General features: G+C 41.1%; 1 protein-coding gene across 1 annotated transcript in view; it reads left to right on the forward strand.

The window, feature by feature from the left end:
- The window catches only part of FBXL7 (F-box and leucine rich repeat protein 7), a 419,772-nt gene that overhangs the window by 104,941 nt on the left and 293,643 nt on the right, over positions 1–21,188 (forward strand). Inside the window, exon 2 of the mRNA XM_082651918.1 lies at positions 9,474–9,563. Within this exon, the coding sequence (XP_082508044.1) occupies positions 9,474–9,563 (90 nt within the window). The remainder of the gene's footprint in view (positions 1–9,473; positions 9,564–21,188) is intronic.

Below are 21,188 nucleotides of genomic sequence, written 5' to 3' on the forward strand. Positions count from 1 at the left end.
TTGAATCCAGCACTCTGTCATGGCAGCATCATTCACAGTAGCTACAAGGCGGAAACACCCCAAATGGCCATCAGTATGCCCCCGAAAGTGGTACATACACACAATGGAATACTATTCACCCATAAAAAGGAATGAAGTACTGATACAGGCTACAATCTGGATGAACCTTTGAAAACGTGATACGTACAAAAAGCCAGACACAAAAGGATGAAGATTGTATGATTCCGTTTATATGAAATATCTAGAATAAGCTTATTTGTAGAGATGGAAAGCAGGTTAGAGGTTACCAAGGGCTGGAGGACAGAGGAATGGGGAGTTACTGGGTAATTGTACAGAATTTCTGGGTCAGGTCATGGAAAAGTTTGTAAACAGTAGTGGTGGGTGTACAACACTCTGAATGTAATGGATGCCACTGAATTGTACACGTAAAAAATAGTTAAGATGGCAAATTTTATGTTATATATGTTTTTAAAATAATGAAAAAAACGCCAGCACCCTGAACCAGATCTTGCATCTCTCAGCAATGAACTAAATGTCGAAAACCATCCTTGGCTTTTCTCAGGCTGGACATAAACCTGTGAGAACTGTGGCCTTGTAGGGGAAGGGCCCAGCACATGGGCAGGGTGAAGGAGGTGCTCAGCTAAAGGGTCTTGTTTCCTGTTTCTGCCTGGACTGCCCCCCAGTTACAGCATGTGTGGCCTGCTCAGTGGCCTTGAGGTCACTTGTTAGGTGCTTTGGAAACTGGAGTAAAGAAAGTTCCAGTTAAGACATTAAATGGCTTGAAAGGGAAAAAAAAAAAAAATCAAAACATGACTGAGAGTTCTCTATTTCCTTTCCTTTCCTTTCTTCTTCTTGTCCTCCTGAGACTGTATTTCCAGTCTTCACCAGGAAAGGACAAAAAATGGAGAAGCAAAGCAAAGGACATCATCTACTATTCTTCACTCACAATAAAGTGAGGCAGGGGCTCAGGACTTGATTCCTCCTCGTTTCACTCTAGTTCAGCATCTCCAACTCTGGAGAACTCATCTATTAAATCCCCGCTGGCCTGCAAGAGCTAATACGTGTTCACAGTATGTGTTGAGTTTCTTTCCAAAAACTAATATGCACCTGGGCCAGGGATTAATCCAGATCATTTTTTGAGGTAACTAATATTATTATTCTGTATATACAGACATTTGAACTGTGGATCAAAGAAGATAAGAAACTATCTCAAGATAACAATCAGGAAAATAACAGTGAATTCAACACACAAACATGACCCACTGCTCCCGTGATCTAATTCTGAGATACAGAAAAAAAAAAAAAGAGAAACTCTCTTTCCTTTGGTGTGGACATCTAATATTAAAGCAGACTCTTATGGTGCACGGCAGCCACTTGGAAACAAGGTGCGGGAGAGAAACAGGAAATAAGGGGCTAAGGCCCTCACCACGTGGGTCCACGTGCTCCTTTGTAGATTTCCTCTCCGAGGTCTGTGGCTGAAATCTGCAGGAATGAGTTCAGTGCATATAGTCTGGAGTTGATAAAGGGCATCAATTTTGCAATGGATTTCTTGGACTCTTTAAGAATGTTAGAAATCATAGGACCCCACTGATTCAGTTTTTTGTTACGTCTTGATCTTTTCTGTTTTCCCCTTTACCTTCCTCATGTTATCAATAAATAACAACGGAATGTCTGACTGTCTTGTTTTAAACATTTGCATTTGCACAGTCAGCCTGGGCACTGGGAAAGAGAAGAGAGAAGAAACTTAGTGTTGCAATTTTATATATGAGGATTTTTATATTAGAAGAGACTTAAAATCCTATTCTAATAGGATCCCCATTTAATGAACATGCTCCTCTTCAGACATTGGGAAAACCTGTCACCCTCTAACAGAAAGCCTGAAGGAATCAATGATTGGAATCACATTCTTCTGCCAACATTCCCGGGTTTACAGTGTGCCCCAAGTGACCGAAATGATTGACCCACCAACTAATTTGTCCATACAGTGGTTCACGTTTACACGTGTGTATGTTCACCTGTTCACGGACAATGCTTACCAACTTCAGTGCATTATTAGTCTTTGCTTGCTTTGGTATTTGTATATTTGATACCTAATTGTTTGTTCAATTGCCCTCATTTGGGCCTCTAGCCTCCACTTGGGAGGAAATTCAATAAAAAGCCAAATTTTACTGTACCAAATCCAGCAGGCACGGTTTGGATATGCTAACAACTCCTAATGAGGGTTTTGGCCATTGGTCAAATAAACAAACTTTCATGTAGCAGTTGGATAGAAAGCAGAATTGCCAACTCTGTTTATGCTTGAGGGATTTTTTACTGGATCTATAAGGCATGTAGAATTTATATGCGTATGTAATATTTACTTACTATTATATAATAGTAAAATAATAATTAGTGTTTTAAATTTCATTTCTTGTTTCCTGATACAAATTGAACTGTGACAAATGTGTCAATAGTACACACTCACGGTGGACTCTGGCCGGGAGCGGATGTGATTGAATGCTTTACAGCCCCCAGCTCATAGCAACCTCTCCCACGCTGAAAGGTGGCGGTACAGTTCCCCTATTCTTAGTAGAGAAAATAGGTAGTTGGTTTTGTTTGTTTGTTTGTTGTTATCCATGTTTTATGGATGAAGGCAGTGAAGCTTAGAGAGTTTGAGAGATCTTCTCCCGGGCATGGTGCATGGAAGTGGTAAACATGGATTTTGAACTCCCGTGGGTCTGACGTCGTGATGGACAGTTGTACGTGTCAGCTTGGCCAGGCTGTAGTACCCAGCTGTGGACTCAGACGGTCATCTAGGTGTTGCTCTGAAGGTGTTTTGTGAATGTGGTGAACACCTGCAATAGTTGACATTAAGGAGACTACTGTTGATGGTTACTGTCGACTGGACCGTGGGCCTTCAATCCAATCACTTGAAGGTCTTAAAAGCAAAATGTGAGATTTACTGGAAAAGAAGGAGTTCTGCCTCGAGGCTGCAGCATTAGCTCCTTCCTGAGTTTCCATCCTGCTGGCCTGCCTACCCTGCAGATTTCCAGCTGGTCAGTTTCAACTATCCTGTGAGCCAGTTCCTTTAAATCCCTCTCTGACTCTGTATCTATATATATTATATGTGTTGATATTATATATATATCTTACATATATGCATATATGAATAACCCTATATATATATATATTTATAGAAATAATGCCATAATTTTCCCTGGTCATTACATGTACCCTGATAGGAGATATTTACACATCTCCTATCAGTTCTGTTTCTCTGGAGAAGGACATCAAAGCCTGGGCACCATGACACCCATTTGCAAAAAGTGAAAGAGGTTTCCATCTCCACATTACAGGAGATGAAGCAAGATTCAGAGTTTGAGAGACGTGCTCATAGATACGCATGTGGCTTGGAGATGGTAGAGCTCAGGTTTGGAGCCAGAGACTCCAGAGATAGTGCTCGAAACACTCGAACCCAAATCACTCCAATTGCATGAGAAGTGGGCAGCTGTGATGGATGCAGGACAGGGCGGCTGATGTCTGTTAATCACTTGTGTGTGTGACGGTCACCGCGCCGAGCACTTTGCCTGGTCCTCCTGGGTTCTTGGTACAGCTTCCTGTGGAGGTCAAGGCATCGGTCAGAAGGAGAAGCTCCTGGCTGCTTCTCAGACCGTATGGCAGGTCTGAATCACCTGGAGGGCACGTGGAAACACAGGTGGCTGAGCCCTCCCCCACCCCCGCCCCGTGTCCCATTTAAGGGCAGGGGAGATGAAGCTCTGCCTTTTGTAGTGGAGCCGTCACAGGATCTGTAGATATATTTTGAGACCAGCGCACCTCAGTTCTTGCTGGTATTAGTGTTTTCTCAGGTCTGGCTGTGCTTCCCCTGCAGCCCTCCGTGGTGATCAGCTCTTGTTCTGGCTGTGGAAGCATCACATGCGCTAAGCGGACTCCCCTAGGCGGGTCCCCAGCAGACGCTCCTCTGCTTGGGGTCCTGTCGCTGCCACAAGGGATCCCAGGCGACTCCAGGAAGTCGCACCTCCGGAGCTCCCTGAGTCCAGCCAGATTACCCTGCAGCCTGACGTGGCCATGCGTCTGGTTGGTGGTGGGATGTCTAAGGGCGATGATCTCCGGTGTGCTAATTATAGGGAGCGAGGTGACAGCACCCCTCTGTGCCCAGAGCTGCTCTTTATCTAACACACCGCCCCCTCTCTCAGAGGAAGCCCAGAGAGAGAAACAGGATGCAATCTGGGTATGTCTTACCTGTGCTTCCCTTTTGCCTGGTCCTTTCCAGTTATTTCCCTGGGCTGGACTTCCTGCCCCATCTTCCCACCACCTCCCTCTGGTCTGGACTTCCCTTATATAAAACTCCAGGATCGAATCTGACAGGTCTGGCCCTTGGTTTGCTAAAGGAGGTGAGATATGTTGGCAGTCCCTTCCTAAGACAATAACTTAGCTCACAGAAACATTGTCACACGACAGATGTGTTTTTGACTATTAGAAACCAAGTATCCCCTTGTTCTTTCCTTCTGAGGTCCTCCTGTGACAGTTCTTCTGTAAGTGACCCCTCTCCTCCTGCCCACAACACACACACCTTTTCCCTTTCCACTTGAACTCACTGGGGAGATGGTTATGCTTCCAGAAGCAAGGCAGAAGAGACGAGCATATTAATAGTATCCAAAATATGAAACCCACTACACTAAGATTTATTGAGTATTTTCTGAATGCACTCTCCTAAGTGATATATCTGCATGATTTTATGTAATCTCACTCCACCCTGTTTATAGCTGAAAACACTAAAGCATCGAGGGGTTTTATCGTTTGCTCAATACTAGTAAGTGGCAAATCCAGGTATAAACCCCGGCCTCCTGACTCTAGATCCTACACCCTACCCACTTAAGTGTACGTGAAAGCTGGTTACAAGCTGTGAAACCAGATCTAATACAAGATTATATGTAGTTGATCCTCACTATTTGTGGATCCCATATTTGCAGATTTGCCTACTAGCTGAAATTTATTTGTAACCCCAGAAGGGGACTCACGATGCTTTCATGGTCATCCTCGGATGTGCACAGAGGGTGAAGAATTTGAGTGGCCGGGCGTGCAGGATCCCAGCTGAGGTTGAGCAAGGCTGACTTCTTGTTTCAGCTCTCATGCTGCAAGTAAGGGTCCTTATAGTCTCTGCAGCGCCACGTGTTTCACATTTTTATGTTTTTATTGGTGAATTCACCATTTGAAATATGTAGTGCTGAAGAGCTAGGTGTCTAGAGTTCCTAAGTGCAGGAAGGCTGTGATAGGCTTTACCTGTGTTAGGTCAGCTTCCTTTAGGCTTGAGTCGCAGTGCTGTCGGCCTTGAGTTCAATGTTAATGTATGAACAATATATATTAAGTAAGGTGTCTGTATTTTCTTTTCTTTTTTTAAAATGTTTTTATCTTATATTGGAGCATAGCTGATTAACAATGTTGTGTTAGTTTCAGGTGTACAGCAAATTGATTCAGTTATACATATACATGTATCTATTCTTTTTCACATTCTTTTCCCATTTAGGTTATTACAGAATACTGAGCAGAGTTCCGTGTGCTATACAGTAGGTCCTTGTTGGTTATCTAATTTAAATATAGCAGTGTGTACATGTCAATCCCAAACTCCAGGGTGTGTTTAAAAACACGCATAAAACAAGTTTACATATTGATGGGTTGACAAAAATGTGATCAGAGGCTCACAGACACCTAATCCTGTGTTTCCCCTCAGAGCAAGGATTCCCTGTTGTTAATTCAGTGTTTACAGAGACTTCATGGAACTTAACAAGAATGGACTGTATCGATCTCTCTGTTACCTTGCTTTCCTTAATTAGTTAATTCATTAAATACTCAGACATTTAAGAATGCTTTACTTATCAAAAGGCATACATTCTTAATGGAGGTGATATCACCCCCAAGGGGACAAAAGTTGGTTCTTGCGGTGGAGGGGAGTGAAAATCTTATTCTTTTTATATAAAAAGCATATATATATATATATATATAGATAGATAGATAGATAGATAGATAGATAGATATACACAGTACATAAGAAATCTGCAGTACAGCTGTGGTATTACAATTTCAGTTGGAGGGTGATAAGGAAAAATGTCTAAAAAAGTTTCCTGAAACAAAGGTTGAGACACACAGTTGTAGGGCACAGTGAATGATATGATGAAGCATCTAAAGTATTTACTAGACTATGCAGCACAGCATATGCGCTCAGTGTTAGCTGTTTATTAGAAAAATCATTAATAATAGTATTTGTTTCCCCAATCTTCTTCCCTTTCTTCATAGGCCAGCATTTCCTATACTGCAGATCATGGTCTTCTGAGGGATCTGCCCACACATTTTCAGATCTGTCTGAAAATTTCTCCTGAAATTTGTTGTTTTCTTTTGTGCTTTAATTTTTATGATGATCTTAAAGATGATGCTTGCATACCGGTCCTCTTTGTAGCAGAGTCCTCCCACAAGACTTCATTGCCCAAGTTTGCACCTGGCTTTTAAGGAGGGAGCTCTCCTTCAGTGGTTATAGGCCAGTAAGGGATAAAAGAAGAGCAGACTGAAAGCACGTGAATGATACAGTCAGAGCAAGTGAGGGCCAACTGACGTGCACCCTGTTGTAGCAGGAAGGACTCCCTAAGTTCAAGTGGGTGGAAGTGGTGGGCAGGGCGAGTCCCCAGAGGGCCGGGGTAGTGTGGACACGCCCAAACCAAGAGCCCATTGGCTTCAGGAGCCAGTGCTGTATTTACGTTTTCAAGGGCAATGTAATCTCAGCAAAATAACATCATCTGCCAGGTTAAATTAATGCTGTTCATTTGAATTTTATGGGTTTTATTGTTTTCATGTCCAATTCGTTAGTTTGTTTTGGTCTTATTGTTGAATCAAATCTAAGGCAGATGGAGGTCATTTCTAGTTTTCCATTTGTGCATCACAAGTAACAATATAATAAAAATAATTTCTGTAAGTTAGTGGTGCACAATAATTTTTTTTTTTTGCCACATTACAGTAGTATTTGCATGACTCAGGTTTGAGGAACGACCAGGGACTGGTAGAATCATAGACTATTTGAGCTGCTGGGAATCCCTTAGTCCAACCATCTCCCCTATCAGATGTCGACACTGAGAAGTGAATGTCCAAGGTCAGAGAACAAGGGAGCAGCAGACTGAGGTCAGAGACCAGGTTGACGTACTTCTAACTAGGTACCAGGTCCAACATGTCAGCCCCCACCAAGGGTGAACCATGGCAGATAAATGGTGCTGCCTGACTCATATAAGTGCCGCCACAAAGGCCTGACACATACTGATGGAGAGTTTCTGCACTGTCTGCTAACTCTGAGAGAGGAGGATGTGAAATAGGCAGAAATGATGGGAATAACAGAATTGTTTCAGAGCCATAAGTTATAATGAGCAGTGGTGAGAAGCAACAGCCATTGAACTTCACTGCTCTGGTGATATCACCCTTGAACTTGGATTGTTCCATTACTCTCAACATTAGCAAACAAAATCCTGAAGCTCTTTCAATTGAAACCCATTTGTGCTTTTCTACTTTGTCCTTTTTATAGACTCTAAACTCACTCTACCTAACTGGGGTGTGTACACTATGCCGGGAAGACTATTGGAAAACAATGTTTCTCAGCTTAATGTAAGAGTTTAGATCATAACTTGTGGTGTGAAAAGAGTTCATCTGGGATGTAATTGGTTGGTGACTGTTTTAGTTTTCTATTGCTGCATAACAAATTACCATGAATTTAGCAGCAGCTTACCGCAAGATATCTATTATTTCACTGTTTCCTTGGGTCGCGATACTGGGCTTGGGTCAGCTGGGTCTTTTGTTCAGGATCTTGCAAAGCTGCCATCAAGGTGTTGACCAGAGCTGCTTCCTCATGTGAGGTTGGGGTCTTCTTCCCTGCTCATGTGGGATTGGTAGAATTCATTTCCTTGCAGCTGTGGAACTCATGGTGGTTTGCTTCTTCAAGACCAGTAGGAAGGATCTCTCTCCTCTAGACTCTTTAAAAGGGTTTACTTATGTATTTAGGTCAGGCCCACCCAGGATAATCACCCTTTTGATTAAAGTTAATGCTATAGGAAACTTAATTACATTGGCAAAATCCTCTCACCATTGCCATGTCCTGTTGCTTAGTGGCAAATTGCAAGTTCTATCCATACTCAAGGGGAGCAGGTTACCAAGGGCATGGACATTGGCTTAGCCTGTCCCGGTTGCTACAACAAAATACCATAGACTAGGTGGCTTATAACAACAGATATTTCATTCTCACAGTTTTGGAGGCTGAAAAGTTTGAGATCAAGGTGTCTGGTGAGGACCTGCTTCCTGGTTCGTAGATGGCCATATTTTCCCTGTGTCCTCATGGTAGAAGGGGCAAAGGAGCTCTCTGGGGTCTCTTCAATAAGGGCACTAATCCCATTGATGAGGGCTCCACCCTTATGACCTAATCACCTCCAAAGGCTAATCACCTCCTAATACCATGGCATTGGAGATTAGGTTTTAAGATATGAGTTTTAGGGAACATAAACATTCAGCCTGTAGCAGGTACCATGGGGATCATCTTAGAATGCTGTCCACCATGGTCATTGGCACTTCCCTCCTGAGGCAGTGAGTGTGGTTCATATTTGTAGACTTTCATGTGCATTTGCAGAATGTCTGCAATATTAATGTATATGTTCAAATTAAAATTTAGAAGAGTAGAAACTCAGTTGTGAGCTGAGGTGAGGTTATTTAGACCAGGGTTTCTAAACTTCAGCAAATTGATGTTCTGGGCTGCATAATTCTTTCTTATGAGGTGCCGTTGTATACGTTGTAAGATGTGGAGCAGCATCCCTGGCCTCTACCCACTGGAACCCAGTAGCACACCTTCCCCAGTTGTGACAATTAAAAATACCACCAGTCATTACCAGATGTCCACTTGAGGGAGAGGCACCCCCATTTGAGAAGTCCTGCATTAGAAAAACAAAGTGGGTTTTTTTTTTGTTTTGTTTTGTTTTAATGAAGAACCCATTAAAGCAGGGAATTTGTTTTTTAAGGTGATGCAGCTGTTTGGAGCCAGAAGGCTCTTGCTCCTTGGCTAATGCCTCATTCTTAGATTTGTCTTTAGCCTTTATTAGGAAACGATAGTTGCAAAGAAAAACTTAATACTGTAGATGTGTTTCCCACATGGACTCTCTTATCCACATGTATGCCAAAACAAGATTACGTTATCATATTTGACTATGTTTTATAATCTTGTCTGAATTTATAGTCAGGCCATATTATAATAGGGCTTTAGTTCTACTATGACATGGGTCAGATATTTCCCAAAAGATATTTAATGCCTAAGGCAAGGAACCTAATGAACTCCTTTCTTGGTATTATGGCTTCTTTCTTGGAAACAAGTGATATGGCTTGGTAAGGGATGGAGTGGAAGGCACGGTCCAGTGCTGAAATTACAAAACTCAAAAGCTGCTCGTTCCTGTTTTCTCTAGGCAAAGGCAGCTCAAGCATCTCATCCGACGTGAGTTCAAGTACAGATCACACGCCGACCCAAGCCCAGAAGAATGTGGCTACCAGTGAAGGTAGGCATCTGCTCTTCATTATCTCTTGCCCTCTGGTCACAGTGCTGGCTGTGTTTGGAAGACACGTAAAAGGTGTGAGTTTCAGTTCTGTTCTACTGAGTGGAAGCATATGAGATTCTTAAATATGAGAAGGCCAAGGTTTTCCCAGGTTTCTTTTTTGTTGCATTGCTGTCACCATCTACTAAAGTTGTTTTGATGTGGTTTAAGGTAAATGCTGTTATTTTGTGAAAATATAACAGGCTGACTTTTGGGAAGTGTTTATGCATGACATATCTTGTTTTTCAGTATGAAAAACATTACGATTGTAAAATCTTTATGCTGCAGTTGAAAGTTCCTGCAAGAACTTTCAAAATAGGCACACCTGGAATTCAGGATTTTGATAACGGGAAGGTCATAGTCATGGGATTTGTGGAACTTGAACTATTCCCACTACCTGGGGAGTAGGAAAAGAGGTTTGTTTGATTCTTTAAAGAGTAAGTGAAAAGTCCTGCTTGTCAGAACACAGATTGGTTGCACTGATATTCTTGATAAAGAATTTGACTATATGTAGTAGCACAAGTTGGAATTTAATTGCTTCCCAATAGTTGAGAAGCTTTTCAGTTATTACTTACTCGTTTGAGTGTGGAAATCATTGTTTCTATTGTAGTTATTTAGTGGAAAGTTGACCCAATTATGGAATCGGCTCCTTTTATTTTAAGGTGAAACACATTTAAATGACTTCTTTTCTGAAGAAGAGTTCTTTCTAAACGCATTGTTGAATGAAGGTCCATGGAAGACACGAATGCCGTTTATCATGAAAGACTTCACTGAGGTGTCAGCCGATTTTCTCATGGCACTGTATAGAGCCTACTTTCCTAGTGTGCAGGGTGTTGTGGAAACACCATTTCCAGTCTTTGTTTCAGAGGCTTAGTTTCTGCTGCTTGTAATATCGGGAAACGCACTCAGAGCCCGGTGTTGGTCATGTCGGTTGTTTGATTGCTCTTGATCTGCACTACAGGGTATGCATCAATGATGATGCTTTACTTCTGTCATGTGTATCTTCTCTTTGGCTATTCTTTGACGTGGTGTGTTTCAAATAAGAATTATCTCCTCTGGGTTAATTATCCCCAGACTGACGGATAAATAGCTTTTACAACTGGATTGCATTCCCTTGTGTTTTGGGCCTTAGCGTTGTTTTTACCAGCATTCTGTGGCAAACAGATTGGGGTGTTCTCCTTAATGGAGTGAAGAATCAGGTAGCAATCCAGCTTTAATTTTGTGCCTGTTCATTCAAATATGGGGATTAGATCATTCTTGAAATTCAGTTAAGGTAACGTGCAAATCGGGTAAATTGATTTTTAGACCTTTGCTTTGATTCTTAAAAGCCAGAGTGGAAATCACTTCAATTTTATTGATTTATGATCTGCTCTAATCAGAAGTCTATGTTTTGTAAGCTTATCACTTCTTTCCATCATTATTTTACAGTCACACTTGTCACAGTAATTTGTCTAATTTGAGTGGCTGTGAAAATAGAAAGTTAAAAGTGTGTGAAATAATTCTTCCGGGTTTCCCTATCCGGATTTAAGTTCTCTTAATATTTTTTCTCCTTTTCAAAAATAGAAAATACAAAAATATATGAGCTCTGTTGCAAAGGTTGGGGGAAGGGGCCATGGGATTTCATGCATTTTAAAAATGTCTGGGGCTTCCCTGGTGGCGCAGTGGCTGAGAGTCTGCCTGCCGATACAGGGGACACGGGTTCGTGCCCTGGTCTGGGAAGATCCCACGTGCCACGGAGCGGCTGGGCCCCTGAGCCACGGCTGCTGAGCCTGCGTGTCTGGAGCCTGTGCTCCGCGACGGGAGAGGCCACAACAGTGAGAGGCCCACGTACCGCAAAAAAAAAAAAAAAAAAAAAAAAAAAGTCTGCTTTTATGCTTCAAAAAAAAACTATATAACTATGAAAAAATTTTTCATTTTTGTTTTGCCATTTTCTTAGGAAGATCCTTTTGGTGTAGGCCCTGTCAATGTTTCATACATTTTGGTCACAGTGCATTTTCAGGAGAGAAAAATGGGAAAATGTGTGATGTTCATATGAAACAGAATTTTTAGCAACTGGGCTAAATTGATACGGAGTTTTTTCCGAACTCGTAAGTGGAAGAACCTCGTCATTATGAAAGATGCTATCCATTTTTTGCTTATCTAAAAAAAATTTTAAAGAATGTGTTGTTTGGCTATTTATTTGCATGAATCCATTTTGCCACTGTTTTTCAATCAGTGAAAATTTTAAAATATTAAAAAATGAATTTGATGTGGGTATTAGTTACATTAAAATGTGTTGCAGGGTTGTTTGCCACAGAATGGTCTCATCCATGGGTCTAGTTTTTTCCAGATAGAAGCATAATAGACAGTGCTCAGTTTCTCAGTGCACAGGTGACAGAGCCCAGGTCCACCTCTCAGGACGAGCAGTCAGGACATCACATATTCTGACCTCCACAAGGTGGATTTACCTGATGGCATTAACGGTTCCTCCTACCGGAAAACACCTAGGTAACCACTGTATGCAACACACTGACAAAAGAAAAGAAAACAGAAGGTGGACACAGATTTCTTACACACGCTGAACAGAGCACATTTAAAAATGCTTCTTTGATTCTCTTTCCACTGTTTTCTAGGACTGTATTTAACCTTTGCTATTAAAAAGCGTATTGGGTAAGTTGTGTGCCTGACTTTCTGGAAGCTGTATGATTATGGTTATTTTCTTCAGTTCTTTGATCTTCTTATGATTTTTTGCCTCTGAATTCCTGGGTATTGCCTTCAAGAAGCACAGGGAGGATCCTCAGTTTAAGGGTCTGCGTGATACTGAGTTCTAAACATGGTATCTTTTGTGGAGGGTAATATTCAGTTTTCCTGCAGCTTTTGAAAACTGTGACCATGCCTGTAACAGCTGGGATGGAAGCATTTGGAGCAGTGTTGGACTTCTACCTGATGGGCTGGATGAGGAGGTGTTGTATCAGCTCCCTGGGTGGTGTGTGTGTGTGTCTGTGTGGGTGCACATGTGTGCATTTGTGTCCAACCTCCACAGGGTAGCTGATGGCCCAGGCACCATCTATAACTGGGAAACATGTGGGTAACCACTCTATGCAACGTATGCTGGGAAATAAACTGAGAACCTGGGAGTGGAGGGAAGGGAAGGACATACAACATGCACTGGCCTGGGGCTGGCAGCAGGAACGGTGATGAGCTGTCTTATGGGGGAGATGACAATGTTCTAAAATTGGATTGTGGTGATAGTTACACAGCTCAGTAAATTTACTAAAACTCATTGAATTTTACACATGAAAAAGGGTTTTGGGGGGCCGCGGCCTGACCTTCAGACTTATATCTAAACCATCACAAACCAATCTTTTAATATGCTGCCTCCCAACTCGGAGAGGTGAGAGGCTGAGTCTTGGCCAGTACAAAGTGCAGGGCTGGAGGCTGGAAGCTTCTCCTGAGATGCTCTGGCCTTGGGGCCAGAACTGGCCCGAAAGCCATGATTACAAATCCCTGGACCAGGAGGGTTCATAGCCCAGCGTGTGGTACCCTGTCAGAGTTGACCTATTGTATGTACATATTCGCCCATGAAGCTCTGGAAGGCGGGAGAGATTATAGACCCACAGATTTCCCAACCTTTTAATTAATTAATTAAGTTTTTAGCTTTTCTTGGATAGTTGTTAACCTCAGCTCAGGTTTTAAACATGTTAGCATCACTCCAAGTCGGATTCTTTGCTAAGGGCTTATGTCTTTGCTGTCTATCTCAAATTGCAGTGATCCAAATTGCAGCGGATCCACCCATGATCCACTTTGGGTCATAAGGCTATTCCCCTAGGATGGTGGGCCCAGATGATGATACAATTTGATTTTAATCCAAAAGAGAATGGCATTTTATACCTGATGGTAGTGTTCTGTTCCAAAATCTCATGCAAAACTTTCATGAGTCTTAATTTGTGACTCTAAAGCCACACCCCTTTCAAGGAATTGGCAGCCTGCAGTGCTTTCTTTCTGATACGATATAGGCTTTCTTTAAGATCCATTATATTTCTTGTGACAGTTGAAGTTCCTGGTTTCCTGATACTGTAGGGGGTTTGGGTTCAAGTGTAGAAAGCTGGAGAACTTTCCATTTTCTCCCAACAAAATCTGCATTCCAACATCATACACCATAGCTTCATTCTTTCCAGTTGTATTACTATTCTTTCTCTTCCATTTTTTTCTGTCTTTCTCACCCACAGGGTGTTTTCTCTTGTACTGGCAAGAATGGCCTTTGACCTTCAGCTCTTTGAAAGTCATGTCCAGCTGTGAGCAGAATCGGCTGGATTAGGTTAGATCATGACGAAGCTTCCTAGAAATAAGAAGCTGAGCTTGGGCTTCTTTCTTGGAATGGGCGAGGTGAGGCATGAGGGTGTGGCTTTAAGGGTGGCATCTCAACAACTCAGCCTTCTCTTGAGCTGGGGGAAAATGAAGTGGTTAGTTCAAAGGCCAAATGCAGTTGGCTGATGAAGAGTCAGCTTCACTCAGCTGCTCTTTAATCACATTCAAGTTTAGATACTGAACTCATGGACAACACAATTTATAGGTGTGATGGCTGTTTATACATGTTGGTTATCAAGCCGGACAGCCGTGGAATCCGAGAGTTTTTAGAGCTACAAAAATTCTTGGCAATCTTCTGATCTACTGCAGTCATTCTACAAAGAAATTCCTGTGGCACAGAGAACTGAAGAGATTTGCTCAAGATTACACACCTAGTACATTGTCAAGCAGGAGTCTGACACAGTAATGTTTTGGTGAAAGATGGTCCAATTAGAAAAAAGCTCCGGACATGCAGGCCCTGCGGCCATGGCTCACGGGCCCAGCCGCTCCGCAGCATGTGGGATCTTCCCGGACCGGGGCATGAACCCGTGTCCCCTGCATCGGCACGCGGACTCTCAACCACTGCGCCACCAGGGAAGCCCAAGAAAAAAGCATAACCTTTCAAAAAAGCTTTTGCCTTTGGAGCGTGAAGCTATTTATCTCTCATTTGTGCACCTGATCTCTTGCTGCCTATTTTGAGCTGGTTGCAAAGCTGAAGCAGGCTGTTTGGAAGAGTTTGAGAAAGATTGTTGAGCCCCAATAGATCAGTCCTTCCGGTGGGAGGAGGGGAGCTGCTTCAAATGGCAAAAGGATCTCAACCTACTTGAGTAGATTCGCTTCCAGAGATGGAGACACTACCGTTGTCAGCTCAGGATTATAAAATAGCCTTTTAGTAGATTTGCATAACGTTGCTTTGTGAAATTGCCCATTTAATTAACTCCCTGAAAGAAGTTCATTTTAAAATGTTTCATCTGAAATGAGTTATTTAGGAAGAATTTGCGGTGATGTTCTTTCCGTGAACCTACAATCACCAGTTTATTTATACAGTCCTGGGTTCTCACGTTTTCGGTGCCCAAATGTGACCAATTCCAAATAGAGTTATTTTGAAAATGTCCAGGCATTTGGCTTTGCTTTTATTCTCTTTGTCTTATGTTATCTTTTTACTTCTTGAATGTACTCCTCAGACAAAATTCACATGAATCACTCAGGAAGAGAAAGATGATGCTTTTAACTCAAGGTAGATTCTGTTTCCCAAAAAGCCTTTTTGACTATCCAACAAATTCAACAGACATTTCTCGGACACTTATTTCAGGCTCTTGCTAGTACTTTCATGAGTATTATTGCATTCATCTTTGTTTCATCGTCATACTTCTCTTGTGACGTCGGCATAAATGTTTCCATTTGGCAGATGAAAACAGGGAGACTGGGAAGAATCAGGGTGGCCCAAAGTCATGTAAAACTGCTGGGTAGCAAAGACAGGCTTTGAGTGCTGAGTGCTAAGATTTATTCTTAATGCTTGTTTTATAATTGTCATGCAAAAAGTAATGAGAATTTCACACTAGTCATTGTTATAAGTTTATATCAGAGTATATTTTGAAAGTACTTATGAGAAGTACCTTTTCAAAAGCAAACTCATAATCATGTCTAGATGGCCGACATTCTGCATGGAAACACTTTTGTGTCCATGTATAGTCTAGAAAATGACTTCAAATCCTTAGTTATAGAAAGCAGAAGTCAAGATTCCAAGTTGCTTTTATACGGCACTGTTGAAGGCTTAGTTTTCTGGTGACCAGAACTGTGCCCTTAACAGACTGCACCAGACAGAGTTAGGGTTTGAAGCTGATATGTCAGTTAATCATGATATGGGGTCTATAGTGTATGTAATATAAAAGTACTGAATAGTTGTATTGCTTGTTTTCCCTTTAAAACTGAGCGATGGAATTATTCTTAAATTGGAAATGCACACAGGTGGTAGATACCAATCTCAGACCATGTGCCTTGGAAGACGGGAAATGTACCTTGAAGCAGTCTATTACAGTTGAATGAAATTCTATCTATGACACAAGAGCAAATAGATAACATAGGAAGAGGAATATAAAGAACTGGAGAAAGAAAATGATGCTGAAGAAATCTCTTTTGAAATAGTTATAGAGGGACGACTTTCCTGGCGGTCCAATGGTTGACTCTGCGCTTTCACTGCAGGGGGCGCGTGTTCGCCCCTTGGACATGGAACTAAGATCTACATGCTGTGCGGCACAGATAAATAAATAAATAAATAAATAAATAAATAAAATAGTTATAAAATGACATTTATCCAAATTGGAAGGTAGGGTGGAGGACCTTATGGGGAGGAAGAGATTCCAAAATCAAAAACTGGTGTTTAGGAACTTGTATTCAGTATATGAGGAGGGTGATGACCGATTATTATAGAGCTTTGTTTTGCCTTTAAAAATTAAATTTTAAACTTAACTATCTCTAAAATTTCAGGATCATTTAGGAATGCTTTGCAAGGCTTTAGCTTTGAAGCTTAATGTGTTTTGGTAATTAAATTAGCACCTTACTGCCTCCTGATCAGATTTCCTTTGTGGTTGAAGCGACTGCTTAATTGTAACTTAGGTGACTTTTGAAAAGCTGCGCCCATTACATCTGGCGATTTGAACATTTTATAGATTCAATGTGCCCAATTTAATAAGGAAGTCACATTTGCCTCTGAGGGTTAGTTTAAGCAGAGGCAACCTCATCAACTCAATATCCAGAAAGTGGTTATGTGAGCCTAGAAATGTACACTGAAATGATAAATACCATCTCAGACTCAAGAAATAAGTTTAATTTCTTGAGGGAGTTATCTTCCCAAATGAATTATCCAGAATGGCAAAAATGTCATTTAAGAGTCTCAGAAGGAAATTACGTTTCTCTGTGAGTGTGTATATGTGGTGTGTCTGTGTGTGTGTGTGTTTAAGGACATTTTAAAGTAATACTTGAGACAGCCAGAGTTTCTCAGATCTTCAGTATTCTAATCTCATGTGCAAAATTCTGTTTATTTCCTTCACCTACATCTTGTAACTTGTAAAAAAGCACTCAAATAATCAATATATTTCAAATATAGACATTCTGATTCATCTAAGTACAGCTAAGTGTGTTTGTAATAAAAGCTTGGATCATTCTTAAGATATCAGTAATTTCACTAGATGGAAATTTATAAAAGGATGTAATCTAGGTTCAAATACATTTGTTTAGGCACTGATTGGGGGCTACAAAATGTATGTTAGTCACCAACTGGTAGCACAGAGAATGATCCCTACCCTTCTTCTACCTGAAGGAGTTTCAAAACTAACTCTGGGTTTAATGAATTTAAGTGGGGCATCCAACCTGCAGCTCTTGAGTCTCCGTCATTCTCTAACGCCATAAACCATCATCCTTCACAATATTGCTAGTAGCTATTTTGGTTCCCTGAGGAATTTGATTTTATGACAAGATCCACTGCTTCCAGAACTTTCACAATTACTGGGGGAAATAAACACCTATGAAACAGTTAAATAGTAGTTTGGGGTAGTATGGGATTGTGTCCCAGCAAGTGATCTGAAGAAGTGCTATAGCTGGAGGAATTGGGAAAGGCATCCTGGGAGCCCGGGACTTGGCGTTTGCTGTGTGGGTAGAAGGTGGAGGATGGAGAGGGTGATACAGCATGGCATGTTAGATTGTGACGAAAAATCCATTTGGGCTTACATGGGGGAAAGGGAGGCAACATTGAATTCTGGCAACATTGAATAAGGTCAAAAAGTGCGTTGAACACCACTCTTTCACTAAAACGGTTAGTTGTGGAGTGGCTGCACACTCTTTGTATTAGGTTTTCCGTGGATCCCATATAATTGGGGTTGTCAGTGACAAACAGGCTATCATTCTGTGACACTGTACACCCACCATCTTTGTTTGGGTTATTTGGAAGGTTTTACACTCAGTAACCAACTTCTGAGCTCATCTCAGGCAAAGAAAGAATATGGAGGAAGTTGGGAACCAACCTTTTAGGACAAATATCCTGATGTTGGAAATATTTGCCCTTTACAGTCATGGACAGAATCTGACCTTAAAACTCGGGTTAACATGTCTGTTTACTTCCTCTTTGACCAGGAAATAACTTCCTGAGGATAAACTAACTTCCTCAGGAAGTCCCTGACTTCCCAAGGCTGTTAGGCTGATTAATAAATGAGAGAAAAGCACTTGAGTTGTAAAGGACATTCCTTTACATTCTATGTATTCCAAAAAAATATAGAAAACCCACATTATGGAGGGAATAATATACAAGTAATTTAGAAATTCTTTGTGATCATTAAGAGGCGATTGAAGAATTGTTATAAGGATGCAGTCTGTGGGAAGCAGATGGTAATACAGTCAATAATTATAAATATAACAGGGGAGTTTTCAGCTGTTTATAACCGCTACTGCCTTCCAGGGTGGGGTGAGGACATTTGTTCTTCCAAATAACTGCATGTGTTTGAGTGAGTTTCCCGATGTGGGCTTTAGAAAGCTAGATTCCTCTGCACAGTAGAGATTCTGAGCTTCAGAGGAAGGAGACACAGGGGGAATCCAGGGGAGGGAAGAGGGAGATGATGGGAAGAAGAAGAAATAGTGGAACTGGGGAGATACTCCAACAACTTGTGGGTTAGTGTTGCCCAAAGTGACGCTGTCCTGCGTCCCTGAAAATCGCTAGTCAGTGTTTACCAAACTCACAAAATTCTTGGAGGGAGGGAATTTCCTATAGAAATCAGTGATGGACTCACTTTTGAGACTGTTCTCTTGCCTTCTTTGTAGTCACTCGACTTACAGAGATACAGCTAAAGCCAACTTCTAAAGAATCCATCAGCGAACACTCCCTTACCATTAACATTAGTCCAAATTTAAGTATTCTATTATGTTTATCTTCTGTTGTATATAACAGTATTTTATATAACTTATAGTGACTTATGCAACTTATATTACCTTTTCTCTTTTGACTCTAATTACAAACTCCCTTTGTTCTGATTATTAATAATTATTATTCTCTTTTTGATCTTTGGCTTTTCACAACTTCTGTGAAAAACCTTTAAGCATCTCCTTTGCCCTTCCAGCCCTGTCCTTCAGGCTATAAAACCATCCTTGCTTTCTGGTCACAAAAGAATGTCCATCCTATTTTCTTTTCTTCTGCCCAAGACACAGAATAAGTCATGCCCCAAAGAGTCTGGGGCCTTTTATTGGAGAAATATATTCAAGACAGAAATCTGGGAATCAAGCAAAGGGTTCCTGCTGCTGTGGACTTACTTTGAGGAAAGTTAGAGCAGGGGTAAAAGTATTTCTTAAAGTCACAGTACACACTGATTTTACCAATTTATAGTATTTTATATTATAAATCATTGCTCTATACATATGTTCTTATAGTATGAAATTTCATTTGCTACTAAGATTTTTCTACTACTCAGCAACCAAGCCTACCACCTTTGTTGAGCTGCCCCATCAGATCTCCAGATATGCTCAGATATGCATGCACTGTAGCAGTGACAAGTAATAAACTACAGCTCAATCGAGATGTCAACTGCATAAGAATTTTGTATTGCTTCAATTCATACCTCCACGGTGTCCTTCCTGCACTGGCTTGAACTTCTTTGAGGAAAGAACTGTGTTTTATCCAGCTTTGTATATACCCTGCGGCTACCACAGTATTTGACATGTAATAAACATTTAATACATGTTTATTGAATGAATGACTGGGTTGTCAGTCAAGATTTTAAGGAGGAGTAGACCTCTTGATTAACTTTCCAACTATAGTCATAAAGACCGTACCGACAAAAGCTGTGCAGAACCAAAGTAATATGTGAGAAGGATAGTTACTTTTTAGAAAAAAGAGTAATGCTATTGCTTAGGGAAACTTGAGGCACATCCTGGGAATATTTGCTATCAATGTGTTTTCAGCTGCCTTTTGTGTTAAAGCGACAAACAACTTTTTAGAGCAGAATGGGCATGTTGAAAGGAAGATAGAACAGAAAATATGTCTAGTTTCTATGTTTTCATATGCTTTACTGCTTTAAACCAAAAGGTTAAGTTGTCTGAATGCTAGCTCTATAAACAACCAGTTTCTCACAGAAAATTTTTTAACATTTTAGATCAGCAAATGAAATAAACTTAGAAATCTAAGAATTCTAGGGCTATTCAGCACTCCTCCCTGCAACCTCAATTTTAAGGGACGGGGAAAGTATGTTCTTTCCCCTCACCACCTTAATTTTATTAAATCCCTTTTTAATCTCTTTTAACCTCAGTACATTGAATTGTTTCAATTCTTCATTTACTGACATCTCAAAGTACCAAATTAGAGGCTGTGGTTCTTTAACTGATGAAATTGGAGAAGTAACTTTCATTTTATTGGCACAAAATATGGCTGAATTGGCCAGTTAACAAACGTGCTCTTATTCTCTGGGTTCACTGACTTGTTATGAAGAAAATGTTAGAAAAACCATTCCTAAAAAAGAAAACAATATTATTCTTTACTTTTTTTAAAAGAATTATCCTAGAACCAACCTTGACCTCAGATTATCTTTTGCCAGCTATGTTCTATTTCCTAGAAACTAGGAAACTATAAAGTTCAGATGTTTTGTCTTGCTGGATTGGAACTGGTCAGGATGGAGATTGGGAAGTGAATTCATCCAATCGCAGAGATTTACAGAGCTAAATTCTGGTTAATGGATGTATGTGGAAAATGAAGTTGGAGATTGAACTCTTCATTTAATCTGAATGAGAGGGGAAAAAAAACCTGTACAACAAAAATTTTGTGATTTTGTAACTCCCCATATATATGTGACCCAAGTTACGTAGCTTTAATTTTCTTCTCTGTGAACCAGGAATAATAATATTATCTACTTCATGTGTTGGTCATGCGGATTGAATTTAAAAATTATATTCATGGGCTTCCCTGGTGGCGCAGTGGTTGAGAGTCCGCCTGACCATGCAGGGGACACGGGTTCGTGCCCCGGTCCGGGAAGATCCCACATGCCACGGAGCGGCTGGGCCCGTGAGACATGGCCACTAAGCCTGCGCGTCCGGAGCCTGTGCTCCACAACGAGAGAGGCCACAACAGTGAGAGGCCCGCGTACCACAAAAAAAAAAAAAAAAAAATTATATTCAGTGTGAGTCCCTCTGCATATTAGCTGGTTTCGCTTCATCAGCTTAATCACATTCACTTTACGTAAGTTCCATATCCAACCTTGTTCTGGGACAGGAGGACTTAGTATGGAAAAG

This window comes from Grampus griseus (assembly GCF_964374135.1).
Source record: "Grampus griseus genome assembly, chromosome: 3".
Lineage (NCBI taxonomy): Eukaryota > Metazoa > Chordata > Mammalia > Artiodactyla > Delphinidae > Grampus > Grampus griseus.